Below are 24,753 nucleotides of genomic sequence, written 5' to 3' on the forward strand. Positions count from 1 at the left end.
TCCTCTGGTCTGATGAAACAAAAATAGAACTGTTTGGCCATAATGACCATTTATGTTTGGAGGAAAAAGGGCGAGGCTTGCAAACCGGAGAACACCATCCCAACCGTGAAGCACAGGAGTGGCAGCATCATGTTGTGGGGGTGCTTTGCTGCAGGAGGGATTGGTGCATTTCACAAAATAGATGGCATGATGAGGGAGGAAAATTATGTGGATATATTGAAGCAACATCTCAAGACATCAGTCAGGAAGTTAAAGCTTGTTCGCAAATGGGTCTTCCAAATGGACAATGACACCAAGCATACCCTCAAAGTTGTGGCAAAATGGCTTAAGGACAACAAAGTCAAGGTATTGGAGTGGCCATCACAAAGCCCTGACCTCAATCCTATAGAAAATTTGTGGGCAGAACTGAAAAAGTGTGTGCGAGCAAGGAGGCCTACAAACCTAACTCAGTTACACCAGCTCTGTCAGGAGGAATGGGCCAAAATTCACCCAACTTATTGTGGGTAGCTTGTGGAAGGCTACCCGAAACGTTTGACCCAAGTTAAACAATTTAAAGGCAATGCTACCAAATACTAATTGAGTGTATGTCAACTTCTGACCCACTGGGAATGTGATAAAATAAATAAAAAGCTGAAATAAATCATTCTCTCTACTATTATTCTGACATTTCACATTATTAAAATAAAGCGGTGATCCAAACTGACCTAAGACAGGGTCATTTTAACTATGTGAAAAACTGAGTTTAAATGTATTTGGCTAAGGTGTATGTAAACTTCCCACTTCCAACTGTATGTCCCGTCATCCCCTCAGAGCTAGCCCAAATAAAAATCACATGTTATTTGTCACATGAGCCAAATACAACAGGTGTAGACTTTACCATGAAATGCTGACTTAGGAGCCCTTTTCCAACAATGCAGAGTTAAAAGGTACAAAGATTAGCACCATTAAAAAAGGAAATACTAACACAATAAAATAGCAATAACAAAACCGAGTCAATGTGCTTCGGGTACGAGGTAGTTGAGGTGATTTGATACTGTATAATAGATAAGGCCATTCACCATTGTCAATCATTTTATAAACACCATCTATATGGTAATCACCTGAGGCAGTCCACATTAGATGTTTTTTATGTGTTTTTTCCTGTTTCCACCAACTCCATTTTCAATTCACCAACAGGTAGTGTAGGTGTGAACAGAGCACAATAACAACAGAGATAGATATAGTAGTGCCATAGACCAGTGGTTCTGGCCCTGGGGACCCAAAGGGATGTATATTTGAGTTTTTTGCCTTAGCGCTACACGGCTGATTCAAATCAAAGTTTGATGACTTGCTCATTTGAGTCAGCTGTGTAGTGCTAAGGACAAACTACAATATGCACCTCTTTGGTTCTCTAAGTTGACTTGTAATGGTCTTGTTTGTTCTATGTACATTTTAGGAGTGGTAAAGTAGCTCCTGGCTCCTATTGTTCGGTTAAACAATAGATCTGATCCCACCACTTCACTAGATTAGACAGGACAATCTGGCTATTGCTCTGAAATAGACAGGAATGCAGCCTCCTATCTTTAGTGGTTCTCTCTCTCACACTGCTGGGAACATTTCTTAATCACACTCAATGTTTGGAAAACTGTCATGGAACTGAAACAGAGCACAGAGCTCCCAATGAACCCACAGTGGAAACACACAATCCCAGTGCCAAATACTGCAGAAAGACAGTCCCCTTTCTCAAAACACACCGTCCAACCCTACAATCACAAGCACACTGTTCTTGGCTTATATTCAATGTGGCAGAGTATGAAGTGGAAGAGTGGAAGTGTGTGTGTGGTGCATGTGCGTACGTGCGTGCATACTTGCATTAGTGTACATGTGTGCCGTGCGTGTAGTGTATACTATTTGAGTGTGTGCACTAAGGTGGCAAAGCACAGATGTAGGATTTTAATTTGAGCGAGTTTGCTACAGCAGGAAAATAGTTCTGCAGCAACAGGAAATGTGCATTATTATGTGGATTATAATTAATGGACATTTTATGTAGCGGTTAAGGCAAATCAGGTCTGAAATGTTAAATTGGAAATGACAAACTTTAGAAGCCTTTTTAAACCTTTAATACACTACAAGTTTGAAGATCCTGCTGAATACACTAGAAGTTTGCATTTCCAGGAAAATTCTCATCAACAAAAGAGTGATCAAATTAAGATCCCACATCTGTATCCCGTGTGAAGGGGAGAGGTTGCTGATTTCCCATAGACAGAATGAGTCCCAGTACTTCACTGGACTCCCATGCCAAATACAATCTGTGCCCTTCTCTAGTTCTGGCATCTGACCCAATGTTCAAAGGGTGACATAACAAGAAGTTTGGCATTTAAGTCCAGAGTGTGTGTGGGAATGAAAAGAGCAGACCTTAGAAATGAGTGCACAGATATGGTTCCTGTGATAGCCCTCTCATCTGATAGCACTTCTCATTTCCAGAATGACGGGAAAAGCCAGAATGACACTATAATCTGCATACAATACTGAAAGAATGTGAAGAAAATGCATTACCTGTTTTTCTGTTGTTGTTAAAACTGCTTCCGCCATGTGTTTGCTAAGACGCTTTGTAATACTGGGATGATCTAGCAAGTTTGAATTGTAGCATTACACTCAAACGAGCGGTGTAATCTACTTTTCTTGGTACTCATGCCAGTGTCGTAACATAGTTTAGCGAGGTTCCACAGCAAGGTCGGCGCTTGAGGCACCCAGACAGACAGACGGAGATCGACAGACAGACAGCTGTTGCAGTCCACACCTACCCGGCAGTCTCTCTGCAGGGTCTTCATCAAGGCATTGTAGGTGTCAGCGTCGAAGTAGAGCCCTTCATGCATGTCCTGGAAGTCCAGGTCCTTGTAGACGGGACAGGCCTTCTCCCTCTCCTTCCTGGAGGCACGTCTCTTGTAGGTGGAGCCCTTCAGGTCGTACTTGTAGTGCATCTTGACGGAGCGAGGCAGCACGTTGTTCATCACCACCAGCCGGATGTTGACGCCTCCGGACTGGATGCAGTACAGACCGTAGAACTTAGGCAGCAGGGTGCGTGGGTTCTGGTTCAGGTTCTACGTGTGGAGAGAGAGGTGGAATACAATTAGCTGATCAATAGGTTCTGTTTAATAGGCCTGGGACCAGGTCTGAGTCCATTTACATTTACATTACATTTTAGTCATTTAGCAGACGCTCTTATCCAGAGCGACTTACAGTAGTGAATGCATACATTTCATTTTTTTCATTTCATACATATTATTTTTTTTTCGTACTTGGCCCCCCGTGGGAAACGAACCCACAACCCTGGCGTTGCAAACACCATGCTCTACCAACTGAGCTACAGGGAAGTTGAGGAAGCATGAAAATTGACATGCTGACTGCAGGAATTTCCAACAGAGCTGTTACCAAATAATTTAATGTTCATTTCTCTACCATAACCCGCCTTCAATGTCGTTTTAGAGAATTTGGCAGTATGTCCAACCGGCCTCACAACCGCAGACCACGTTTAACCACGCCAGCCCACAAACTCCACATCCAGCTTCTTCACCTGCGGGATCGTCTGAGACCAGCCACCCGGACAGCTGATGAAACTGAGGAGTATTTCTGGCTGTAATAAAGCCTTGTGAGGAAAAACTCATTCTGATTCGCTGGGCTTCGCTCCCCAATGGGTGGGCCTGGCTCCCAAGTAGGTGGGCCTATTCCCTCCCAGACCCACGCATGGTTGCACCCCTGCCCAATCATGTGAAATCCATAGATTAGTGCCTTTGACTGATTTCCTTAAATGAACTGTAACTCAGTAAAATCATTGAAATTGTTGCGTTCATATTTTTGTTCAGTATATAATTAAATGTATTAAAGTGAGAGTGAATTAAATGGAGAGGTCCTTCGTTGCATTCACTGTTACTTGTGCATCTTTGTGACGAATAGTGTTTCTGAGGATGGTCACACAGATAAAAAAAACTTGAAAAAGTCAAGTTCTTTTTTTATCATACAGTGCCTTCGGAAAATATTCAGACCCCTTGACTTTTTCCACATTCCGCTACCCTACAGCCCTATTCTAAAATGGATTACATTGTCATTATGGGGTATTGTGTGTAGATTGAGGGCGGGAAAAACGAAGCAAAAAAATGATAATCTTACAAATAAAAATGGACATTTACATAAGTATTCAGACCCTTTACTCAGTACTTTGTTGAAGCACCTTTGGCAGCAACCACAGCATCGAGTCTTCCTGGGTATGACGCTATAAGCCTGGCACACCTGTATTTGGGGAGTTTCTCCCATTCTTCTCTGCATATCCTCTCAAGCTCAGTCAGGTTGGATGGGGAGCGTTGCTGCACAGCTATTCTCAGGTCTCTCCAGAGATGTTCGATCGGGTTCAAGTCCGGGCTCTGGCTGGGCCACTTAAGGACATTCAGAGACTTGTACCGAAGCCACTCCTGTGTTGTCTTGTTGTAAGGTGAACCTTTGCCCCGATAAGAGGTCCTGAGCAGGTTTTCATCTAGGATCTGTCTGTACTTTGCTCCGTTCATCTTTGCCTCGATCCTGACTAGTCTCCCAGTCCCTGCCGCTGAAAAACCTCCCCACAGCATGATGCTGCCACCACCATGCTTCACTGGAGGGATGGTGCCAGGTTTCCTCCAGACGTGAAGCTTGGCATTCAGGCCAGAGATTTCAATATTAGTTTCATCAGACCAGAGAATCTTGTTTCTCATGGTCTGAGAGTCTTTTGGCTAACTTCAAGCGGGCTGTCATGTGCCTTTTACTTTTACATTTAATGGTAACCTATTCCCTACATAGTGCAGTGCTTTCGATCAAGACCCTATGGGCCCTGGTTAAAAAGTAGTGCACTATATAGGAAAAGCAGACTAGGTTGGGTGAGTTACTCACCATGTAGTAACCTGGGAGAAGTTTCTGGAGAAACTCAGCCTCTTTGTGCTGGACGGTTTTGATGATGAACTCGTCATCGCTGGTCAGGTAGAACAGAGAGCCGCTGGCCCCGGGGTTGGACAGCTCAATCAGAGGCTCATTACAGATGGAGTACTGAGGAGAAAAACAAAACTGGTTTAATATGCCTGTAAAAACAATAACAAAATTGGTTTAGTATGCCTGTACAACCACAGGTCCCAGATCTGTTTGTGCTGCTCGACAACTCCTACGGTCATTGAACTCGCTGCCTAATCCTCAGGGAAATAATGTCCTCTGATTTATAAAGCACAACCTCTACCATTGACAAACAACTAACCCCTTACCCGTTGTTTATTGTGGTTAAAAAGGACTAAAGTTGCATTCCAATTGTGGTGGTCTGGAAAACAAACATACGGTTTCATTCATTCAGATGCGTGTGTGGCTTTTATGGTGCAGTATATCATTATCACACACGCATGCAGACACGCATGCAGACACACACACACACACACACACACAGTCTCCTCCTCCACACACACACACCGTCTCCTCCACACACACACACACCGTCTCCTCCACACACACACACACACACACACAGCCGTCCTCCTCCACACACACACACCGCCCCCACACACACACACACCGTCTCCTCCACACACACACACACACACACCGTCTCCTCCACACACACACACACACACACCGTCTCCTCCACACACACACACACACACACACACACACCGTCTCCTCCACACACACACACACACACACACACACACACCGTCTCCTCCACACACACACACACACACACACACCGTCTCCTCCACACACACACACTCACCGTCTCCTCCACACCACACACACACACACACACCGTCTCCTCCACACACACACACACACACACCGTCTCCTCCACACACACACACACACACACCGTCTCCTCCACACACACACACACACACACACCGTCTCCTCCACACACACACACACCCGTCTCCTCCACACACACACACACACACACACCGTCTCCTCCACACACACACACACACACACACCGTCTCCTCCACACACACACACACACACACACCGTCTCCTCCACACACACACACACACACCGTCTCCTCCACACACACACACACACACCGTCTCCTCCACACACACACACACCGTCTCCTCCACACACACACACACCGTCTCCTCCACACACACACACACACACACACACACACACACGTCACAAACTGAGTGAAAGGTCTGTTTTGCTGGGATTGGCTGTAGACAGGTGGTCAATAGGTCACTGAGGGTGTGGCATCAGTATAGTACGTTTCCTTGATTCTGTGCACTCAGCTTTTACAAACCACACATTCAGCTTTATTACTTCCACAGAAGTTATCTAAGACCATACAATATGCCTCAGGGCAAGGGTGAATGTATTCTGTTTCCACCAGCATTCATGTGTGTTTATCAGTTGAACCTTCACAAACAAAGCACAAAATAACATTTCCAGTTTAGCTTACATGAGATGGGCCTCTGGCAACAGAGCCAATGTAGACAACAACAATTCCAAAAACATCTGTTGTGTTTTTCTCCAAATGAACATAAAAGCCCTGCTCTAACACAGAACCCCCTCTGTGTGGAAATCAAAGGACCAGGGGAAGTTAGTGAAGGTGGAGTAGTGTGGATGTTTAATGATAATGCAGAGCTGTGTGTTCTAATAGAGAGAAACAACAAGAGAAACACAGAGAGCGAGAGAGAGAAAGGCATGGGGTTCTCCACAGACTCACGGCAGTCTGCAGTCACGTTGAGTCCACAGCCCGAACACATCCACAATTTATCTGCATTTGCATTCAGGACCCTGAGTGGTAGAGTGTGTGTGTGTGTGTGTTGTCTTAATTAATCTCTGCTGTTGCTTCTGTGTTTGAATAAATGCATAATCAACAAGGACACATTAAGACGGTGTTTGCTTCACCCTTCAGTCTCTTTCCCTCGCTCTCCCTCCATCGCTCTCTCCCTCCATCTCTCTCTGGCTTTCACTCTTTCTTTGCTTGTCCTGTAGCCTTTTGTCTGATAGCAATGATGACTGATCACAAATGCAGAATGTGTCAGGGCATTCATAAGAGCTGTGGTGAGGAGGGTGCAACAGCCTTGGAGTAAAGAGCGTGAATCCGAACAAAAAAAAGCTATGGCATAATAGAAAAGAATGGTCAAAAATAATTTCAAATGAAAAGTAATGTGAGGGTAGAATAACATATAGATAATAGATCGTGCAGATAATAGCTGGTCCTGCTCATATCGTATGATAGATATTCTATATGGTAGTGCTGCATATTGAAACTCCATGGTGTATTCTCCTCTGATCTACCTGTCCCAGTGATAATGACTGTGTAATAATAGAGAGGTGGTAATGACTTTGACCTGAAGGGCCCATCTCTCTGGCATGCCTTCTGAGTGGGATCGGTCAGCAACGGGTTAACTGCTGATACACGCACACTCTCGTGCGCCCACACACACACACACACACACAAACACTCACACACACCGCCACACATCCACCCACCTCGACCCTCTGGGAAATTACAGCCTGATTTCATTTAAATGTGCAGGGGATGCAATTAAACCCATCATAATGAAATTAGCACGACTATTACCTCACCCCCCAAACCCAAACCCAACCCCCATCTCCACCTCCACAGCTGGATAGGTAGAACAGGGTAAAACCACTGCTCACACTCCAATACACTTTAGTCACCACTGATCCCAATGAGTTGATTGGTGAAAGTTACATGATCGGTAGGATGAACTCTAACCTATGGGATGTGTCTCAATCCATAATCAGGTGTGGACTAGGAGTGTACCTGGTGTGGACCAGGTGCAGTGTTTAGACCTACCAGGTAGTCATCTGGTTTGATCCCGAAGAGCTCCCGGAAGTAGCGGAAGGCCAGCGGGGCGTAGGTTTTGAACCGGAAGTCTGGGTAGTGGTGAGCCGGTGTCAGGTTGCTCCCCTCGCTGATGGAAACGGCCCACCGGACACAAAGACACAGAACAGTTAGTTAGAAAATCCCCACATACAGAAACAAGCGAGTTTGGACTCATTTCTGTTCATCAGTTTAGTACGGTACAAAAACTATCACTGACGTACACGGATATTCTGCAAACAGACATCACGCACTGTCTTTAACTAGAACTGATGATCGTCATGTCAGAGCATTCAGTGGATCCTGGCATGAAATAACGCGACACACCTCCGTGTCTATCCTGTATTTATACTCGGGATATCGCTTTTCAACAGTAAAAGTTCAAAAATCGCTGGAGGATGCCTTTAAGTACAGCTACCCATGGCAAGCCAGATGAACCAGTGGCACACAGCCCTGTTTAGAGTCCAGAGACTGGCAAGAGAGCATGCCTCTGATTACCCTAAACAACACAATAATACAACACCATGTAACACAGGGGACCAGCATTATGATGATATGAGATCTGTGTCCATAGAGAGAGAGAAGGCATGGGGTTTTCCACAGACTCACTGACTGATGGCAGTCTGCAGTCACCTTGAGCCCACAGCACGAACACATCCGTCATTTATCTGCTTTGAAAGGCTGGTCATGACGCACATCAACACCATCATCCCAGACACACTAGATCCACTCTAATTTTGCAGAACGCCCCAACAGATCCACAGATGACGCAATCTCAGTTGCACTTCACACTGCCCTTCCCACCTGGACAAGAGGGGGAATAACTATGTGAGAATGCTGTTCATAGACTACAGCTCAGCGTTCAACACCAGTCCCCTCCAAGCTCATCACCAAGCTAGGGACCCTTGGACTGAACACCTCCCTCTTCAACTGGATCCTGGACTTCCTGACGGCTGCACCCAGGTGGTGAGGGTAGGCAACAACACCTACGCCACTCTGACCCTCAAGACAGGGCATCTCAGGGGTGTGTGCTTAGCCCCCTCCTGTACTCCCTGTTCAATCGTCAGGATCTACCTCAAAGTCCCAGCGGAACTTCTTGGTCAGGTGGGCCTTGAACTTCTCTGCCCGCTTCCGCAGGGTACCGTCCACCTCCTGTACTCCCTATAGGGAGGAGGTCAGAGACTTAGCAGTGTGGTGACATGACAACAACCTTTCCCTCAACGTCAGAAAGACCAAGGAGCTGATCGTGGACTATAGGAGAAAGAGGGGAGAGCACGGCCCCATCCACAGACAGGGCTTTTGTGGAGCGGGTTGAGAGCTTCAAGTTCCTTGGCGGTACAAACCTGTAGCCGTGCCAGGTGGAACAGAACACAGGAGGTTTACTGGGTGATTAGCTCCAGATGATCCTGTAACAACACGCCAACGCACTGCACCCTAAATCTATATCCATTAAAAGGGCGTTAAAAAGGCTTCGTTTTCAGGGGCACCTCCACAGCGAGCTGCTATCGAAACCAGGTTGTTGAACTCTCAATTGGCCGAAGATGTTGAGCTGTGCGCCCCAGTGCTTCCACTCAGTAACAGGACAGGCTACAGCCTCAACATAAATAGGTGTGATCATCAGTCTACTGCTGAATGAAATCACGCTGTGTGTGTGTGTGTGTGTGTGTGTGTGTGTGTGTGTGTGTGTGTGGGTAGCAAAGAGAATGACCTCCAGCTACACAGAGCTATGCGCCGGCTGCCTGCTGTGACTGAAACGGTATAGTCTCATATTAAAACCATTTAGACGGAAGAGCACACAAACGCGCACAGCAATGAACGCGTCTTATCCACGCAGAGCAGAACTAGAGTACTGTTAGAGAAAAGAACACTAGACAAGTTACAGCAGACAAACAATGTGGGAATCAGAAAATCTGTGTGAGATGTACAGGCGCCAGCGACAGCCTGACAGTATGAGTTAAGGGAACCAATGGAGATGAGGGAAGTGAAGGGGGATCCCGGAGGATCCTCTCTGAGAGCTCTGCGTCAGTCACTCTTGCCCTGTGTCTCTCAGGGGAGAGAGGGGGGGGGGGGAGGAAGAGAGAGAAAGAGAGAGACAGAAAGAGAGAGAGAGAGATTGAGTCAAAAACTACTGCTGTTCTGTTACTGCAGGGGTTCCCAAACCTTTTCACTCGGGGCCCCCCCTTCCAGCATTGGGGAACATCCCGTGACCCCCGCAGTGGGGGAGGTCAATGTAAATAGTCCGTTGGCCATTTAATTAATTGTTCAGTAGTCTTATGGCTTGGGGGTAGAAGCTGTTAAGGAGACTTTTGGTCCTAGACTTGGCGCTCCGGTACCACTTGCCGTGCGGTAGCAAAGAAAACAGTCTATGACTTGGGTGACTGGAGTCTGACAATTTTTTGGGCTTTGCTCTGACACTGCCTATTATATAGGTCCTGGATGGCAGGAAGCTTGGCCCAAGTGATGTACTGAGCCGTACACACTACCCTCTGTAAGGCGGTGATGCAACCGGTCAGGATGCTCTTGATGGTGCAGCTGTAGAACTTTTTGAGGATCTGGGGACCCATGCCAAATCTTTTCAGTCTCCTAGGGGGGAAAAAAGTGTTGTCGTGCCCTATTCACGACTGTCTTGGTGTGTTTGGACCATGATAGTTCGTTGGTGATGTGGACACCAAGGAACTTGAAACTCTCGACCCGCTCCACTACAGCCACGTTGATGTTAATGGGGGCCTGTTAGGCCCGCCTTTTCCTGTAGTTCACGATCAGCTCCTTTGTCTTGCTCACATTGAGGGAGAGGTTGTTGTCCTGGCACCACACTGCCAGGTCTCTGACCTCCTCCCTATAGGCCGTCTCATCGTTGTCGGTGATCAGGCCTACCACTATTGTGTCGTCAGCAAACTTAATGATGGTGTTGGAGTCGTGTTTGGTCACACAGTCGTGGGTGAACAGGGAGTACAAGAGGGGACTAAGTGCACACCCCCAGTGTTGAGGATCACCGTGGCAGACGTGTTGTTGCCTACCCACCTGGGGGCGGCCCGTCAGGAAGTCCAGGATCCAGTTGCAGAGGGAGGTGTTTATTCCCAGGGTCCTTAGCTGATGAGCTTTGTGGGCCCTATGATGTTGAACGCAGAGCTGTAGTCAATTAACAGCATTCTCAAAAGGTGTTCCTTTTGTCCAGGTGGGAAAGGGCAGTGTGGAGTGCAATTGAGATTGCGTCATCTGTGGATCTGTTGGGGCGGTATGCGAATTGGAGGGGGTCTAGGGTATCCGGGAGGATGCTGTTGATGTGAGCCATGACCAGCCTTTCAAAGCACTTCATGGCTACCGACGTGGGTGCTATGGGGCGGTAATCATTTAGGCAGGTTACCTTTGCTTCCTTGGGCACAGGGACTATGGTGGTCTGCTTGAAACATGTAGGTATTACAGACTCAGTCAGGGAGAGGTTGAAAATGTCAGTGGAGATACTTGCCAGTTGGTCCGCGCATACTTTGAGTAATGTCCTGGTAATCCGTCTGGCCCCATGGCTCTGTGAATGTTGACCTGTTTAAAGGTCTTGCTCACATCGGCTACCGAGAGCTGGCGCTGTTGTGCACGCTACAACTTTCAAGAGTAAGTTCAAAGCCGGACGGAGTTCCTTTAAAAAAGAAAAATCTCCACCCCCGACGACTCCTCACACCCCACAGTTTGGGAACCACTGTGTTACTGTTACATGGCTTAAGCTTCCTCCTACACTCATTCTGTTGTCTCTTCTAGTGGAGGTTAAAACACCTGGTCTCTCCAGTGTCGTCATTGTCACCAGCCCACTCTCAGTCAAAAGATGCCCATGAAGAGACAATGAGAACATATTGTTCTCTCTCTGTATGTTTGGCTAAACAAATTAATTTCAACATTCTGGGATGGCTATTTCAACCGTGTTAAGTAGGATCATTTGCATAAAATCACTCTAACCTGCAGTATATATTGAAATGAGCATAATAAATGAGAAACTCAAGAGTGCGAGTTAAATCTGACAGCATGTTTGCATACACCAGTATGTTCAGTTTCTATTGAAGGACAGATTTTGCATGTCCTGATGTGCCATTTGGAAAGGGACACACAGAAAGCATTTCCTAGTCCAAGTCTCTGCAGAACTTGGAAGGGAAAGAGGCTGGCATGACCATTAGCAAATACCAATTCTTAAAAAAACTTGCTTACAAAACTCAACCAATCAAGAGGTTGACATTCTCTGGTGATTTTCTGTTTTTCATATGGGGAGAGGTTTGTTTAATGTCGTTCGGTAACAGATTCTCTAGATCTTTTGCCAAATATGTGAAATATAGACGAGAAGATTACTCAAACAGTGGATGATGTTCGCTCATCTGTTAATACCAAGAGATGTGATCTGACGGCACTAATGACGTCCTCTCTTACACTCGTGTGTGTGTGTGTGTGTGTGTGTGTGTGTGTGTGTGTGTGTGTGTGTGTGTGTGTGTGTGTGTGTGTGTGTGTGTGTGCATGCATTCCTGTGTGTGTTCAGGGTTATGTAAAGTGTTTCTTTAAGCTGCTGAAGTAATTATTAAAGACAGACAATTTGATGGGCCAGGCACGACACGGCCTGCTGTATGTTTTGCACACTGGCGTTAAAAGACACAGTAAGCTGATTTCCAGGGATTTGGGGTATATAAACCACTGGATTGACAGAGTCCATACACCATGACTTTAACTAGCTGATTCACACTCATGTTAAATGATAGAAGCCCCTTTTTTAATCTTTGGGATATGAATCCTCTATGTGAGTCATTACTGTTTAAGGAGAACGCCTCCTCCCTTGTTTCATGGAGCGATCCAGACATGAAGCTTTCCTATTTCAGCTAACAGACAGCTCTAGCTCAACCTCAGTTCCCTCTTCAGTCATACTGTAGGTTCACTGCTGAAAGTCAATGAGTCACTTCACAGCAGCGCCAACATAGGCTGTAGTGTTTCTAAAGGACTTATCATTAGGATTCATCTACTCAGGCTGTAAAGCATGCATTTGTGTGAAAGCATACGTAGGTAGATACAACATATTGTAAATTGCTACTCAGTATTACTATAGGTAAGGGATAATCAACGAGGGCTAAGCTATGGAGCCAGATAGCTGTCAAAAAGGTTCAACGTACATATCGTTAGGATCGCAAGAAAATCCATATCTAAATTGTTAGGATCGTAAGAAAATCCATGTGTGAAACATGAAAAGTAAACGTGAAATTTCACCAGTGAACATTCAAACACCATGTTACGATTACGGACTAACAGTTTAGGCTTGAACAAATCTTGTGTTGCAATTTTGACGTACAATAATACCTTTCAGAGCTTCGGCAGTTTCATCTCACCAACAAAAACAATGTTCACCAAACAGCCTGTGAGGAGTGCTCAAACATAACACAGTATAAAAAAAAAAAGTCATGGAAACCGGAAAGAGGTATCCTGCACATTTTCAAGTTAAAAGTCTCCATTCTCAATTACTCCTCAGTTGAGTTTACTTGACATTTAGGTAGCTAATGTAATGAATGTTTGCCAGCGTGAGTCTAGATAGCACTAGCTGTATTATGCCTACAACAGTGAAGTTTCAGTCCGCTAGGTGTATCTCTACAGCATGGACATATCTCTGGGTGACGTGGACATCCCCATGCATGTACCTTATCAAAATATGACTAATTCAATATTGCACCATCCCATTCTATGGGCTCTGCCTGCAATCATAACCAGTAGTATCTACCAGGAATAATGAAGCATAACCAGTAGTATCAACCAGGAATAATGAAGCATAACCAGTAGTATCAACCAGGAATAATGAAGCATAACCAGTAGTATCAACCAGGAATAATGAAACATAACCGGTAGTATCAACCAGGAATAATGAAACATGACCGGTAGTATCAACCAGGAATAATGAAACATGACCAGTAGTATCAACCAGGAATAATGAAACATAACCAGTAGTATCAACCAGGAATAATGAAACATAACCAGTAGTATCAACCAGGAATAATGAAACATAACCAGTAGTATCAACCAGGAATAATGAAACATAACCAGTAGTATCAACCAGGAATAATGAAACATAACCAGTAGTATCAACCAGGAATAATGAAGCATAACCAGTAGTATCAACCAGGAATAATGAAACATAACCAGTAGTATCAACCAGGAATAATGAAGCATAACCAGTAGTATCAACCAGGAATAATGAAGCATAACCAGTAGTATCAACCAGGAATAATGAAACATAACCAGTAGTATCAACCAGGAATAATGAAACATGACCAGTAGTATCAACCAGGAATAATGAAACATAACCAGTAGTATCAACCAGGAATAATGAAACATGACCAGTAGTATCAACCAGGAATAATGAAGCATAACCAGTAGTATCAACCAGGAATAATGAAGCATAACCAGTAGTATCAACCAGGAATAATGAAGCATAACCAGTAGTATCAACCAGGAATAATGAAACATAACCAGTAGTATCAACCAGGAATAATGAAGCATAACCAGTAGTATGTCAGCCATTCGTTTCAGTTACAATAGCAACTAAATCAAAGAGAATAGAACAGTCTTATCCATTATTTTATTGAAATCCATGTGTGTATTCAAAATGTTCTAAATTCTCACAAGTTCTTTAGCCTATCACTTTAATAATTTAATGTTTAATTTAGGCCTATCCAAATAAACACAAATAGGCATTCAACTTATAGGCAATGCAAATCAGGCTATCATTTTGGGTACTGGTGCTTTGAGTAATAATTGTAGAACTCTATTTGTGTTTTATAACTTTTTATTAAAGGGCTTCCCTTAAAAAGAGACCCTAGCTTCTAAATATATCCTCTAAATGAATTTTAAACAAAATAGTTGAAGCACGTGCAGTGGCTGATAGGGAAAAGTCCTGACCATTTGGGACCCGTTGGCTATTTCGCTCAGGACAGATTATAGCCAAGACTTAATCAATATTTAGTTTTGTCTCGTTTATTGATATGAATATAGCCTCTGTGTGATGGGGTTGTGCAACGCAAATGGCTAGAACAAGCCTACATACAGAGTGAAATTCACCAATACAACAGTGAAAATGCCTAATATAAGGCCTACAGTCCGTGCTCCCAAATACTGGAAAAAGCATGATTCATTAGGTTACATGATCACCACAGAAGCCCTATGCAGCTATCCTAAATCATATTTACTTTCTGTTTTGCAGCTCAGGCAGTTATTCTAGACAAGGCTCTTCCGTATCTTTATTATTCTCACACAAGTAATTTGCTGAAGGCCCAAGCCTATACTACGCCATCTACTGGTGTAACGTCGTTATGGAATGCAGTTCTAAAACAAGCTCTGGACTTTTATTTTGGTAATTAAACTAGAAGCTGCAAAACAACACTGACGTCTCAGCTTGATTGACTAGCTAACTTCAACTAGCTACGTTCGGTTCATGTCCTTTGCAGATGCCACAAAAGGTTTGTATGTGCTTCCCTAGTGGCACAGAGGTCTAAGGCACTGCATCGTAGTGTTGTGGCGTCACTACAGCCTGGGGTTCGATCCCAGGCTGTGTCACAACTGGCTGTAACCGGGAGTCCCATAGGGTGGTGCACAATTGGCCCAGCATCGTCCGGGTTAGGGGAGGGTTTGGCCAGGGCGGCTTTACTAGGCTCATCGCACTCTAGCGACTCCTTGTGGCGGGCTGGGTGCCTGCAGGCTGACTCGGTCGTCAGTTGAACAGTGTTTCCTCCGACACAGTGACCGACCGGCTCGATCTTATGTAACAAAATTTGAAATGGTGTTTTTTACATTAGATAAAAGCAGAGACTCAGAGCTAGAAAATGGTATATGATACACTACAGTTGAGGAACAATGGGAAAGTAATTCTGCTTTGAAAGTTGATAACCTCACTTTTGAGAAAATGGCTAACATTAGCTAGCTAGCTATCTAACAGTACACTTTAACTTGAAATGAAAACAACTTTCTGACAAAATTAGAAATGTGTAATATCTGAAAATGTAGCTAGCAAGACTATCTTACCCGTATACATGGATGGACGCTTCTCCCTCTATCGCGGATGCCATGGTTGCCCTTAGTTTGATGATGTAATCCGGAGACAGGTGTTTTCTCCATCTCTTTAGCTATCATACTCTAATTCCACGGATTTAAAAACTCGGTGCTCCAGAAAGTGGAGAGCAATACTTATGCAGTTCTACTATGCAATATATTTTAAAAAGCCGCCTTAGTCAGGATTACCTACACATACTGACCAGCTCAAATAGACAGAAGCGTGCTATATAGCAAACCAAGATGAACTCATCTCTCGGCATGTCCAGCCCACTCATTATCTCAGCCAATCATGGCTAGCGGGAAGGTTGCTGGTTTTTTCTGTGGCTAAACCAACTAGGCTCGTAATTTAGCAATTGTATTCGTATTTACAGATGGCATACACGTTTGTTAATAAGGCAAATGAAAATTTCAGAATGCACCAAATAGCATTTCAGCCCCCCAAAAAACATATTTTGATTAAAAAAAAGAAATTGTACGTTGAAATGGCGTTCCTGTGAAGTAGTGACACGCGACATACGCCTAGTTTCCTGAAACGAGTTACATTGGTGCAGCTGGTGTCCGGATTAAGTGGGTGGGTGTTAAGAAGCATGGCTTGGCTGGTTATGTTTCGGAGGACGTATGACTACTCAACCTTTGCCTCTCCTGAACCTGTAGGGGAGTTGCAGCGATGAGACAAGATCGTAAATCACAAAATTGGGGAGGACAACATTACATAAATAAATAAATAAATACACACATACATACACACACACACACACACACACACACACACACACACACACACACACACACACACACACACACACACACACACACACACACGCTACGTGTAAGATCTGTAACCGAGTAAAGGGAGACGTAAAGTAATTTAATGTGTAAATCTTCATTCATAGTCATACATGGGTACGTTTAGAGATGTAATTTAACGTTTGCGTTTCATGTTTCGAGCATGGCTTTTCTTAGCTGCACTTTGTTAAATTTGAGCTGTTTCCTATTCATATTTATTTGTGTGTGTATATATATATATATACGTGATGAGACAGACAGACAGGCAGCTTTTCTCAGCCAGTTGAAATCATGAATCAGCATAATTTTTATATATATATATATATATATATATCTATATATATATATATATATATATATATATATATATATATATATATATATACATAAAAATTATGCTGATTCATGATTTCAACTGGCTGAGAAAAGCTGCCTGTCTGTCTGTCTCATCCCGACACGTTCATTATTACGCGACAGCTGGAGATCAAATATGAATATTGAAACAATGTTGCAAATGTCAGAGAGGCAGACAGCAAGGTTTATACAAATCTCTGCTGTTGAAAACTAAATGTTAGTCTAAAAGAAATGTGAGATAATATCCAGATGCTTTTTATAGTGGAGATCAAGTTTATAAATTGCCTGGCTGGGCTGATGAGACCGTGGATTGCGCATTCAGATGCAACATTTTAACGTCTTAGATATAGCCAGCTGGTGGTAACTTGTTGAATAGACACCGGCTGGAATGCAGTTTTAACCAATCAGCATTCAGGATTAGACCTACCCGTTGTATAATATTTTATACTGTACTGTACTAAACTCAGCAAAAAAATAAATGTCCCTTTTTCAAGATAATTCGTAATAATCCAAATAACTTCAGATCTTCAATGTAAACGGTTTAAACACTGTTTCCCATGCTTGTTCAATGAACCAGAAACAATTAACGAACATGCACCTGTGGATCGGTCGTTAAGACACAATCAGCTTACAGACAGTAGGCAATTAAGGTCACAGTTATGAAAACCTCGGACACTAAAGAGACCTTTCTCCTGATTCTGAAAAACACCAAACGAAAGATGCCCAGGGTCCCTGCTCATCTGCTGAACGTACTTTAGGCATGCTGCAAGGAGGCATGAGGACTGCAGATGTGGCCAGGGCAATAAATTGCAATGTCCGTACTGTGAGACACCTAAGACAGCGCTACAGGCAGACAGGACGGATAGCTGATCATCCTCGCAGTGGCAGACCATGTGCTCAGATTGTCTGCAATAGGCTGAGAGAGGCTGGACTGAGGGTTTGTATGCCTGTTGTAAGGCAGGTCCTCACCAGACAACACCGGTAACACCACCGTCGCTGGACCAGACAGGACTGGCAAAAAGTGCTCTTCACTGACGAGTCGTGGTTTTGTCTTATCAGGGGTGATGGTTGGATTTGCGTTTATCGTCGAAGGAATGAGCGTTACACCAAGGCCTGTACTCTGGAGCGGTATCGATTTGGAGGTGGAGGGTCCATCATGGTCTGGGGCGGTGTGTCACAGCATCATCGGACTGAGCTTGTTGTCATTGCAGGAAATCTCAACGCTGTGCGTTACAGGGACGACATCCTCCTCCCTCATGTGGTACCCTTCCTGCAGGCTCATTCTGACATGACCCTCCAGCATGACAATGCCACCAGCCACACTGCTCGTTCTGTGCATGATTTCCTGCAAGACAGGAATGTCAGTGTTCTGCCATGGCCAGCAAAGAGCCCGGATCTCAATCCCATTGAGCATGTCTGGGGCCTGTTAGATTGGAGGGTGAGGGCTAGGGCCATTCCCCCCAGAAATGTCCAGGAACATGCAGGTGCCTTGGTGGAAGAATGGGTAACATCTCGCAGCAAGAACTGGCAAATCTGGTGCAGTCCATGAGGAGGAGATGCACTGCAGTACTTAATGCAGCTGGTGGCCACACCAGATACTGACTGTTACTTTTGATTTTGACCCCCCCCTTTGTTCAGGTACACATTATTCAATTGTTGTTAGTCACATGTCTGCAGAACTTGTTCAATTTATGTCTCAGTTGTTGAATCTTGTTATGTTCATACAAATATTTACACGTTAAGTTTGCTGAAAATAAACGCAGTTGACAGTGAGAGAACGTTTCTATACTTGCTGAGTTGATATACTATAGCATCAGTATTATCATCAGTAATGTCCCTGCCCCTCACCTTGGCAGGAAGACGCTCTCCACCACATAGAAGTCCTGCATGAGAACATCTCTGTCAGGTTTGGAGGTCAGGTTGCCCACTGTGTAGCCGATGCCCAACTGGATGGCCCCCTTCAGGGCTGACGATGTGGTCTGAGGGTCAGGGACAACCAAACACACCAATCAACACATGCATTAACGAATCAACAACTCAATCAAGCAACAAACCAATCAAACAAAAATATAAAAACGCAACATGCAACAATTTCAAGGATTGTACTGTATTACAGTTCATATTAGGGAATCAGTGAATTGAAATCAATTTATTAGGCCCTAATCAATGGATTTCACATGACTGGGAATACAGATATGCATCTGTGGTCACAGATACCTTTTAAAAAAAAGGTAGATGAACTAGGCGTAAACTCCAAAGAGCAAGGTTGCAAATTCCCAGAAGAAAGGCATGTCTTGTAAAGGTCAGTGTAAGATGTCTTGTAAAGGTCAGTGTAAAATCTCTTGTAAAGGTCAGTGTAAATGTCGTGTAAAGGTCAGTGTAAAATGTCTTGTAAAGGTCAGTGTAAGGTGCGCGTTCAGGAACATACAGTGCAGTCATAAAACAATGTCAGATTGTCTGAAACAAGCACGTTAACGTCATGAAATTGAAAGCCAGCTGATGCCTATGACACCGTCTTCGATAGCTTCAATAGTTCTGAAGATGTCAAATCCATTACCTAGACGTTTCAAATCGACTGCATTAGGCCCTGTTATATTGTGTGTGGCACAAAAATCCCATCACCACCGGTGACATCTAATCCAAATGAAAATGTAGTAAAGCAGAGAATGGACTGTGAGGATAGCTTCCCATCATGTACTAACTGTGTAGAAGCAGGGCATTTATAGGAGCTCATATGACAAAGGGTCACTTCAAAAGGCTTCCTGGGTCACGTCAACAGGCTTCGTAGTGATAAATGGTCATTCATTTCAACAAGCACTGAGAAACCTCCCTCATGGTTGTGATAAAAGGCCAGTAGAATCCAGCCAGAGAGAGTAGTATATGGAGGGATGAAACTTTACCTTCTTGTACGTTTTCTCTTCGCTCGTGTTTCGAGACCCTCCCACTCCATTTTCTGTGGTCGTTGACATCTGACGAGAGGACAGAGCAGAATAATAAGGAACTCACTGGTCAAAGTTTAGAAACAAACAAACTATCTTCAGGTGCTACTTTAGGTCAGTGGTACAGGAATAAAGTGAATTCACATTGACTGACTAGATTCATTTTGGGTTATTTGATAATGTCAACACAAAGCTCACAAAGAGGGAGGTTTTTCCACTTCCGTCTTTCTCAGGCTGGAGTACACGACCACATAGGCCTACAGCTTGAGTTTGACTAATAGATCTGTGCAGATTGGTGAGCTACGCATTTTTCACTGCATTATCTGACACAGGCACACACCCACATTGTCAACATACGCTAGACATTCAGTCAGGCTGAATTGCTCCTATAGGTCTTAATGTGACGATGTAAACTAACACAGTATATCTACAGTATCTGGCAGTGATGCTTATCAATAAGACCCTGTAGACAGGAGTGATCAGTCGCCTTGCTTAGTGAAAAGTGAAGGTGTAATCAGTCGCCCTGCTAAGTGAAAGTGTAATCAGTCGCCCTGCTAAGTGAAAAGTGAAGGTGTAATCAGTCGCCCTGCTAAGTGAAAGTGTAATCAGTCGCCCTGCTAAGTGAAAAGTGAAGGTGTAATCAGTCGCCCTGCTAAGTGAAAAGTGAAGGTGTAATCAGTCGCCCTGCTAAGTGAAAAGTGAAAGTGTAATCAGTCGCCCTGCTAAGTGAAAAGTGAAGGTGTAATCAGTCGCCCTGCTAAGTGAAAGTGTAATCAGTCGCCCTGCTAAGTGAAAAGTGAAGGTGTAATCAGTCGCCCTGCTAAGTGAAAGTGTAATCAGTCGCCCTGCTAAGTGAAAAGTGAAGGTGTAATCAGTCGCCCTGCTTAGTGAAAAGTGAAGGTGTAATCAGTCGCCCTGCTAAGTGAAAAGTGAAGGTGTAATCAGTCGCCCTGCTAAGTGAAAGTGTAATCAGTCGCCTTGCTAAGTGAAAAGTGAAGGTGTAATCAGTCGCCCTGCTAAGTGAAAAGTGAAGGTGTAATCAGTCGCCCTGCTAAGTGAAAGGTGAAGGTGTAATCAGTCGCCCTGCTAAGTGAAAAGTGAAGGTGTAATCAGTCGCCCTGCTAAGTGAAAGGTGAAGGTGTAATCAGTCACCTTGCTAAGTGAAGGTGTAATCAGTTGCCTTGCTAAGTGAAGGTGTAATCAGTCGCCCTGCTAAGTGAAAAGTGAAGGTGTAATCAGTCACCTTGCTAAGTGAAGGTGTAATCAGTCGCCCTGCTAAGTGAAGGTGTAATCAGTCGCCCTGCTAAGTGAAAAGTGAAGGTGTAATCAGTCACCCTGCTAAGTGAAGGTGTAATCAGTCGCCCTGCTAAGTGAAAGTGTAATCAGTCACCTTGCTTAGTGAAAAGTGAAGGTGTAATCAGTCGCCCTGCTAAGTGAAAAGTGAAGGTGTAATCAGTCACCTTGCTTAGTGAAAAGTGAAGGTGTAATCAGTCACCTTGCTTAGTGAAAAGCTCTGCCAGTGGAACAGAGATCACGACCACATCTCTTGGTCATCAGGCAGTCATGGGGAGGTTTCAATCTCCAGACAGCCTCTGGTAGAGAAGAGAGGACACAGAGAAAAGACTCCATTACATTATATGATTAGAGTGAGAACAGTAGGAGAATGCCCTCTGCTTCAATGTTAAGCCGTACCTCTGATGTCAGAATAGAAACTTAGAAAAATGTCTGCAGGCAAATATTTTTTCATTAACTGGGAAATTCCAGCAGATACGCTAAAGTGTTTTCATTATTGGAGCAATTTTAGCGGGTGGCCCCTCAAAATATTAATTTAATATTTTTTGTTAATTTCCGACAGTTATCAAAGGCAATTTAATCTATTTCAAAACCCGAAGTGATTAACCATCCCGCAGCAAATTATCTATTATCTGAGAAGGCAAGACAATTGGGTATTTTTGTGCATTCATTAGTGAGTTTGCAATGGTGTTCCTGCTGTCAGTCACTCCAAAATTCACCCTCCACACGCAGCCATACAAAAACTCCCTGTGAGGAGCTCTGCTGTGGGGGGAAGAGGGGAGGTAGATGGGTGTGTGAGCAGCCATGTGTGCTGCAGTAAGTGCGCTGGATAAATGACTCCACGTCAAGCAGAGCGACTGCAGACCCTCAGAGTGTACTACTGTATGAGGACTAATGGAGCCTCAGCCAAGGCTCACACACACACAACCAAGCTATTCACCATTCAGCCACACCATCAGCTTGTGAGTGTGTCTAACTAGAATGTCTGAGTGTGAAATGAGTCTAAGTGCAGTTGTTTAATAAAGAGAAGAGAAGAGAAGAGAAGAGAAGAGGAGATGGTGGGGACATTTACACAGCAAGATATTGTTTTTTTTCTGTGTCTATTTCTGTCTGTTAACCTCCTGCAGTGGCCTCACCTCCAGCATATCAATGTACCTGCTACTCAGAGCGCAGCCCAGTCAGTCCACCCGCCATTATTACTTACATAAGCTTTGCCTGTGTGTCCCCCTGCAACCTATAAGCACTCCTCCTTATCAGCTCTGTGTCCAAACATATTACTTTATCAGGCATGTGTCCAATCAGGGCTCACTCTGATGAGCCTTCGTCCAATTAGCATTCTCTGTGTGTGTGTCGTTCTTGTGCGTCTACACACGAGTGAGGAACCAAAATGTCAAATGTACAACTATGATGTCCCCTGTGGCATACAGCTGGGCTTTCTCCCTCCCAAGTAGATATCATGTCAGGAAGTCTATCAGCCTCAAGACAAGGCAATTCCACAGCAACAGAGAAATGCTGAGACTCAGATTTGTCCCTTTAAAATGTATAGCAAACAAAAACGAATGATTGCAAAGTAAAACATACAACTCTTCACAAGGACTACTTTTAACAATTTTCACTGAGCATTTTACAAAAACACATTTACTTGAAGAACAGTGCAGATGCTAAGCTTGGAGCAGAATGACTTTTTTTTGCTGTAGTCATTAATATCTCAAAACAGGCCTTTTTGATTGTGTTCACTTTAAGACGTATTGTTTGGAACAATATACTCTACAAGTATATCACATTCCCAGACTGGGCTCTCTGCTAATTCTGAAGGTAGGATATGTTTTATGAGCACAATCAACACATTGAATGGTAATTAGAATGTGCAATCCTAAAGGAGGGCTGTGATTGGTTAATCAATCAATCAAATGTATTCATAAAGCTCTTTTTACATCAGCAGATGTCACAAAGAACTTTACAGAAACCCAGCCTAAAACTCCTAACAGCAAGCAATGCAGATGTAGAAGCACGGTGGCTAGGAAAAACTCCCTAGAAAGGCAGGAACCTAGGAAGAAATCTAGAGAGGAGCCAGGCTCTGAAAGGTGGTCAGTCCTCTTCTGGCTGTGCCGGGTGGAGATTTAATGACCTATAATGTTGATTTCTATGTATAAAATGGGTCATGTCATTAAAAGTACCAGAGAGCCCACTCTGGAAATGTGATGACTTGGAAGATTATATGGCTCCAGACAATATGTCTAAAAAAATAAGCTAAATTAAAAACAGTAGTTTCGAGATATTCATATTAATAGTTTTATTGTTGAATAAATGACTGTGAAAATGTGTCTTTCAGAATCTAGACATACTCCATATGTTAGAGCCCATTATAATGAGTATAACGACACCAAGGTGTCATGTAGTGTTCACAGATCACAGGGTCTTACAGGAGGCATGTACAGGTCTAAAAGGGGCCTGAAATTGCCACTTTCATTATGATTCTCAAAAATGGTTTGTGATACAAAATGTAAAAAGCATTTCAAAGTATCCTTCCTCCCAATGAAGTTTCTATGAGAGAATTTCCAGAACAATCTGAGAAACCCAAAATATTTTCAGCTCCGGCTGGCGTGAAATCGTCCTTTAAGAGGATTGTCGATTCAAGTTTTATTATTCATCGGAAATGTTTTTGTGTGTCTGTACCCAAACAAAACACAAAGCAGGCTGCCGTTAAGAGGGGTGTGTAGCAGACAGACACCGTCTTTATCCTCAAACTGAAGCCTTATCTGTGCACCAGCTCTGCCGTTGCTAGCAACACAGCGCAACACACAGAGTAAATACTTTTTGACTTGGAGCTGATGTCTGTGCTGTAGGGCAGGTTATGGGTGTGTATATATAAACATTGGCCTCAGGAGAGACTGTCTGTATGTGTGTGTTCTCTGTGTATGTGTGTTTGTGTGTGAACATTGGCTGTTGGCCTTCATGGGCAACACTGAGTCATAACATGTTTATTCAAATGCAAATTGGAAACGCAATTATCATGACTATGTCATGGAGGTCATGCTATTGCATAACATGTATAAAAAGAGCACAATTCACAGCCTCAAGGTCATTTCACCTAATCTGGCTGACACCATCTCTCGCTGTGTAGTCATGTGGGTCGCGTCAGCCAGGCTACATTTCACCAGGATGCTAGTCAAAAGAACACAAATACTGTGGAACCCTGAAGTGGCCAGTAATATTTGATATGAGTCGATACAGTAACCTATATTATATATACACACATCACATGCAACGTGTAATAAGACTGACCAATTAGCCTATTAAAATGTTTGACTTCATAAAAATAATTTGCAATATGCAAGAGACTATGGTTGAGTTACAGTCATAGTTAATGAAGAAACGTCTGAGAAGGAATTCTAAATACAAGTGTACTTAATTACTTTGTCAAATGAACGATAACATTATACAAGGCATAAAGCTTAAGTTACAAAGCATTAACAAGCATTACAAGGCAT

The 24,753-nt window shown here is 43.8% G+C and overlaps 1 protein-coding gene across 3 annotated transcripts in view; it reads right to left on the minus strand.

Moving 5' to 3' along the window:
• LOC106585038 (phosphatidylinositol 4-phosphate 5-kinase type-1 beta) overlaps positions 1-24,753 on the minus strand; it is a 91,877-nt gene that overhangs the window by 28,020 nt on the left and 39,104 nt on the right. For 2 of the 3 annotated variants that reach the window (XM_014170784.3, XM_014170786.3), the window contains exons 2-7: positions 21,465-21,561; positions 19,931-19,999; positions 18,879-19,009; positions 7,806-7,923; positions 4,897-5,049; positions 2,784-3,080 (exon numbers count right to left, since the gene is read on the minus strand). In XM_014170784.3, the coding sequence (XP_014026259.1) occupies positions 2,784-3,080; positions 4,897-5,049; positions 7,806-7,923; positions 18,879-19,009; positions 19,931-19,999 (768 nt within the window). In that variant the 5' untranslated portion in view covers positions 21,465-21,561. Of the gene's footprint in view, positions 1-2,783; positions 3,081-4,896; positions 5,050-7,805; positions 7,924-18,878; positions 19,010-19,930; positions 20,000-21,429; positions 21,562-24,753 lie in introns of all 3 variants that reach the window. The other variant, XM_014170787.3, reaches the window with a different exon arrangement.

The sequence above is a fragment of the Salmo salar genome, chromosome 24, assembly GCF_965601325.2.
Source record: "Salmo salar chromosome 24, fSalSal1, whole genome shotgun sequence".
Taxonomy (NCBI): Eukaryota; Metazoa; Chordata; class Actinopteri; order Salmoniformes; family Salmonidae; genus Salmo; species Salmo salar.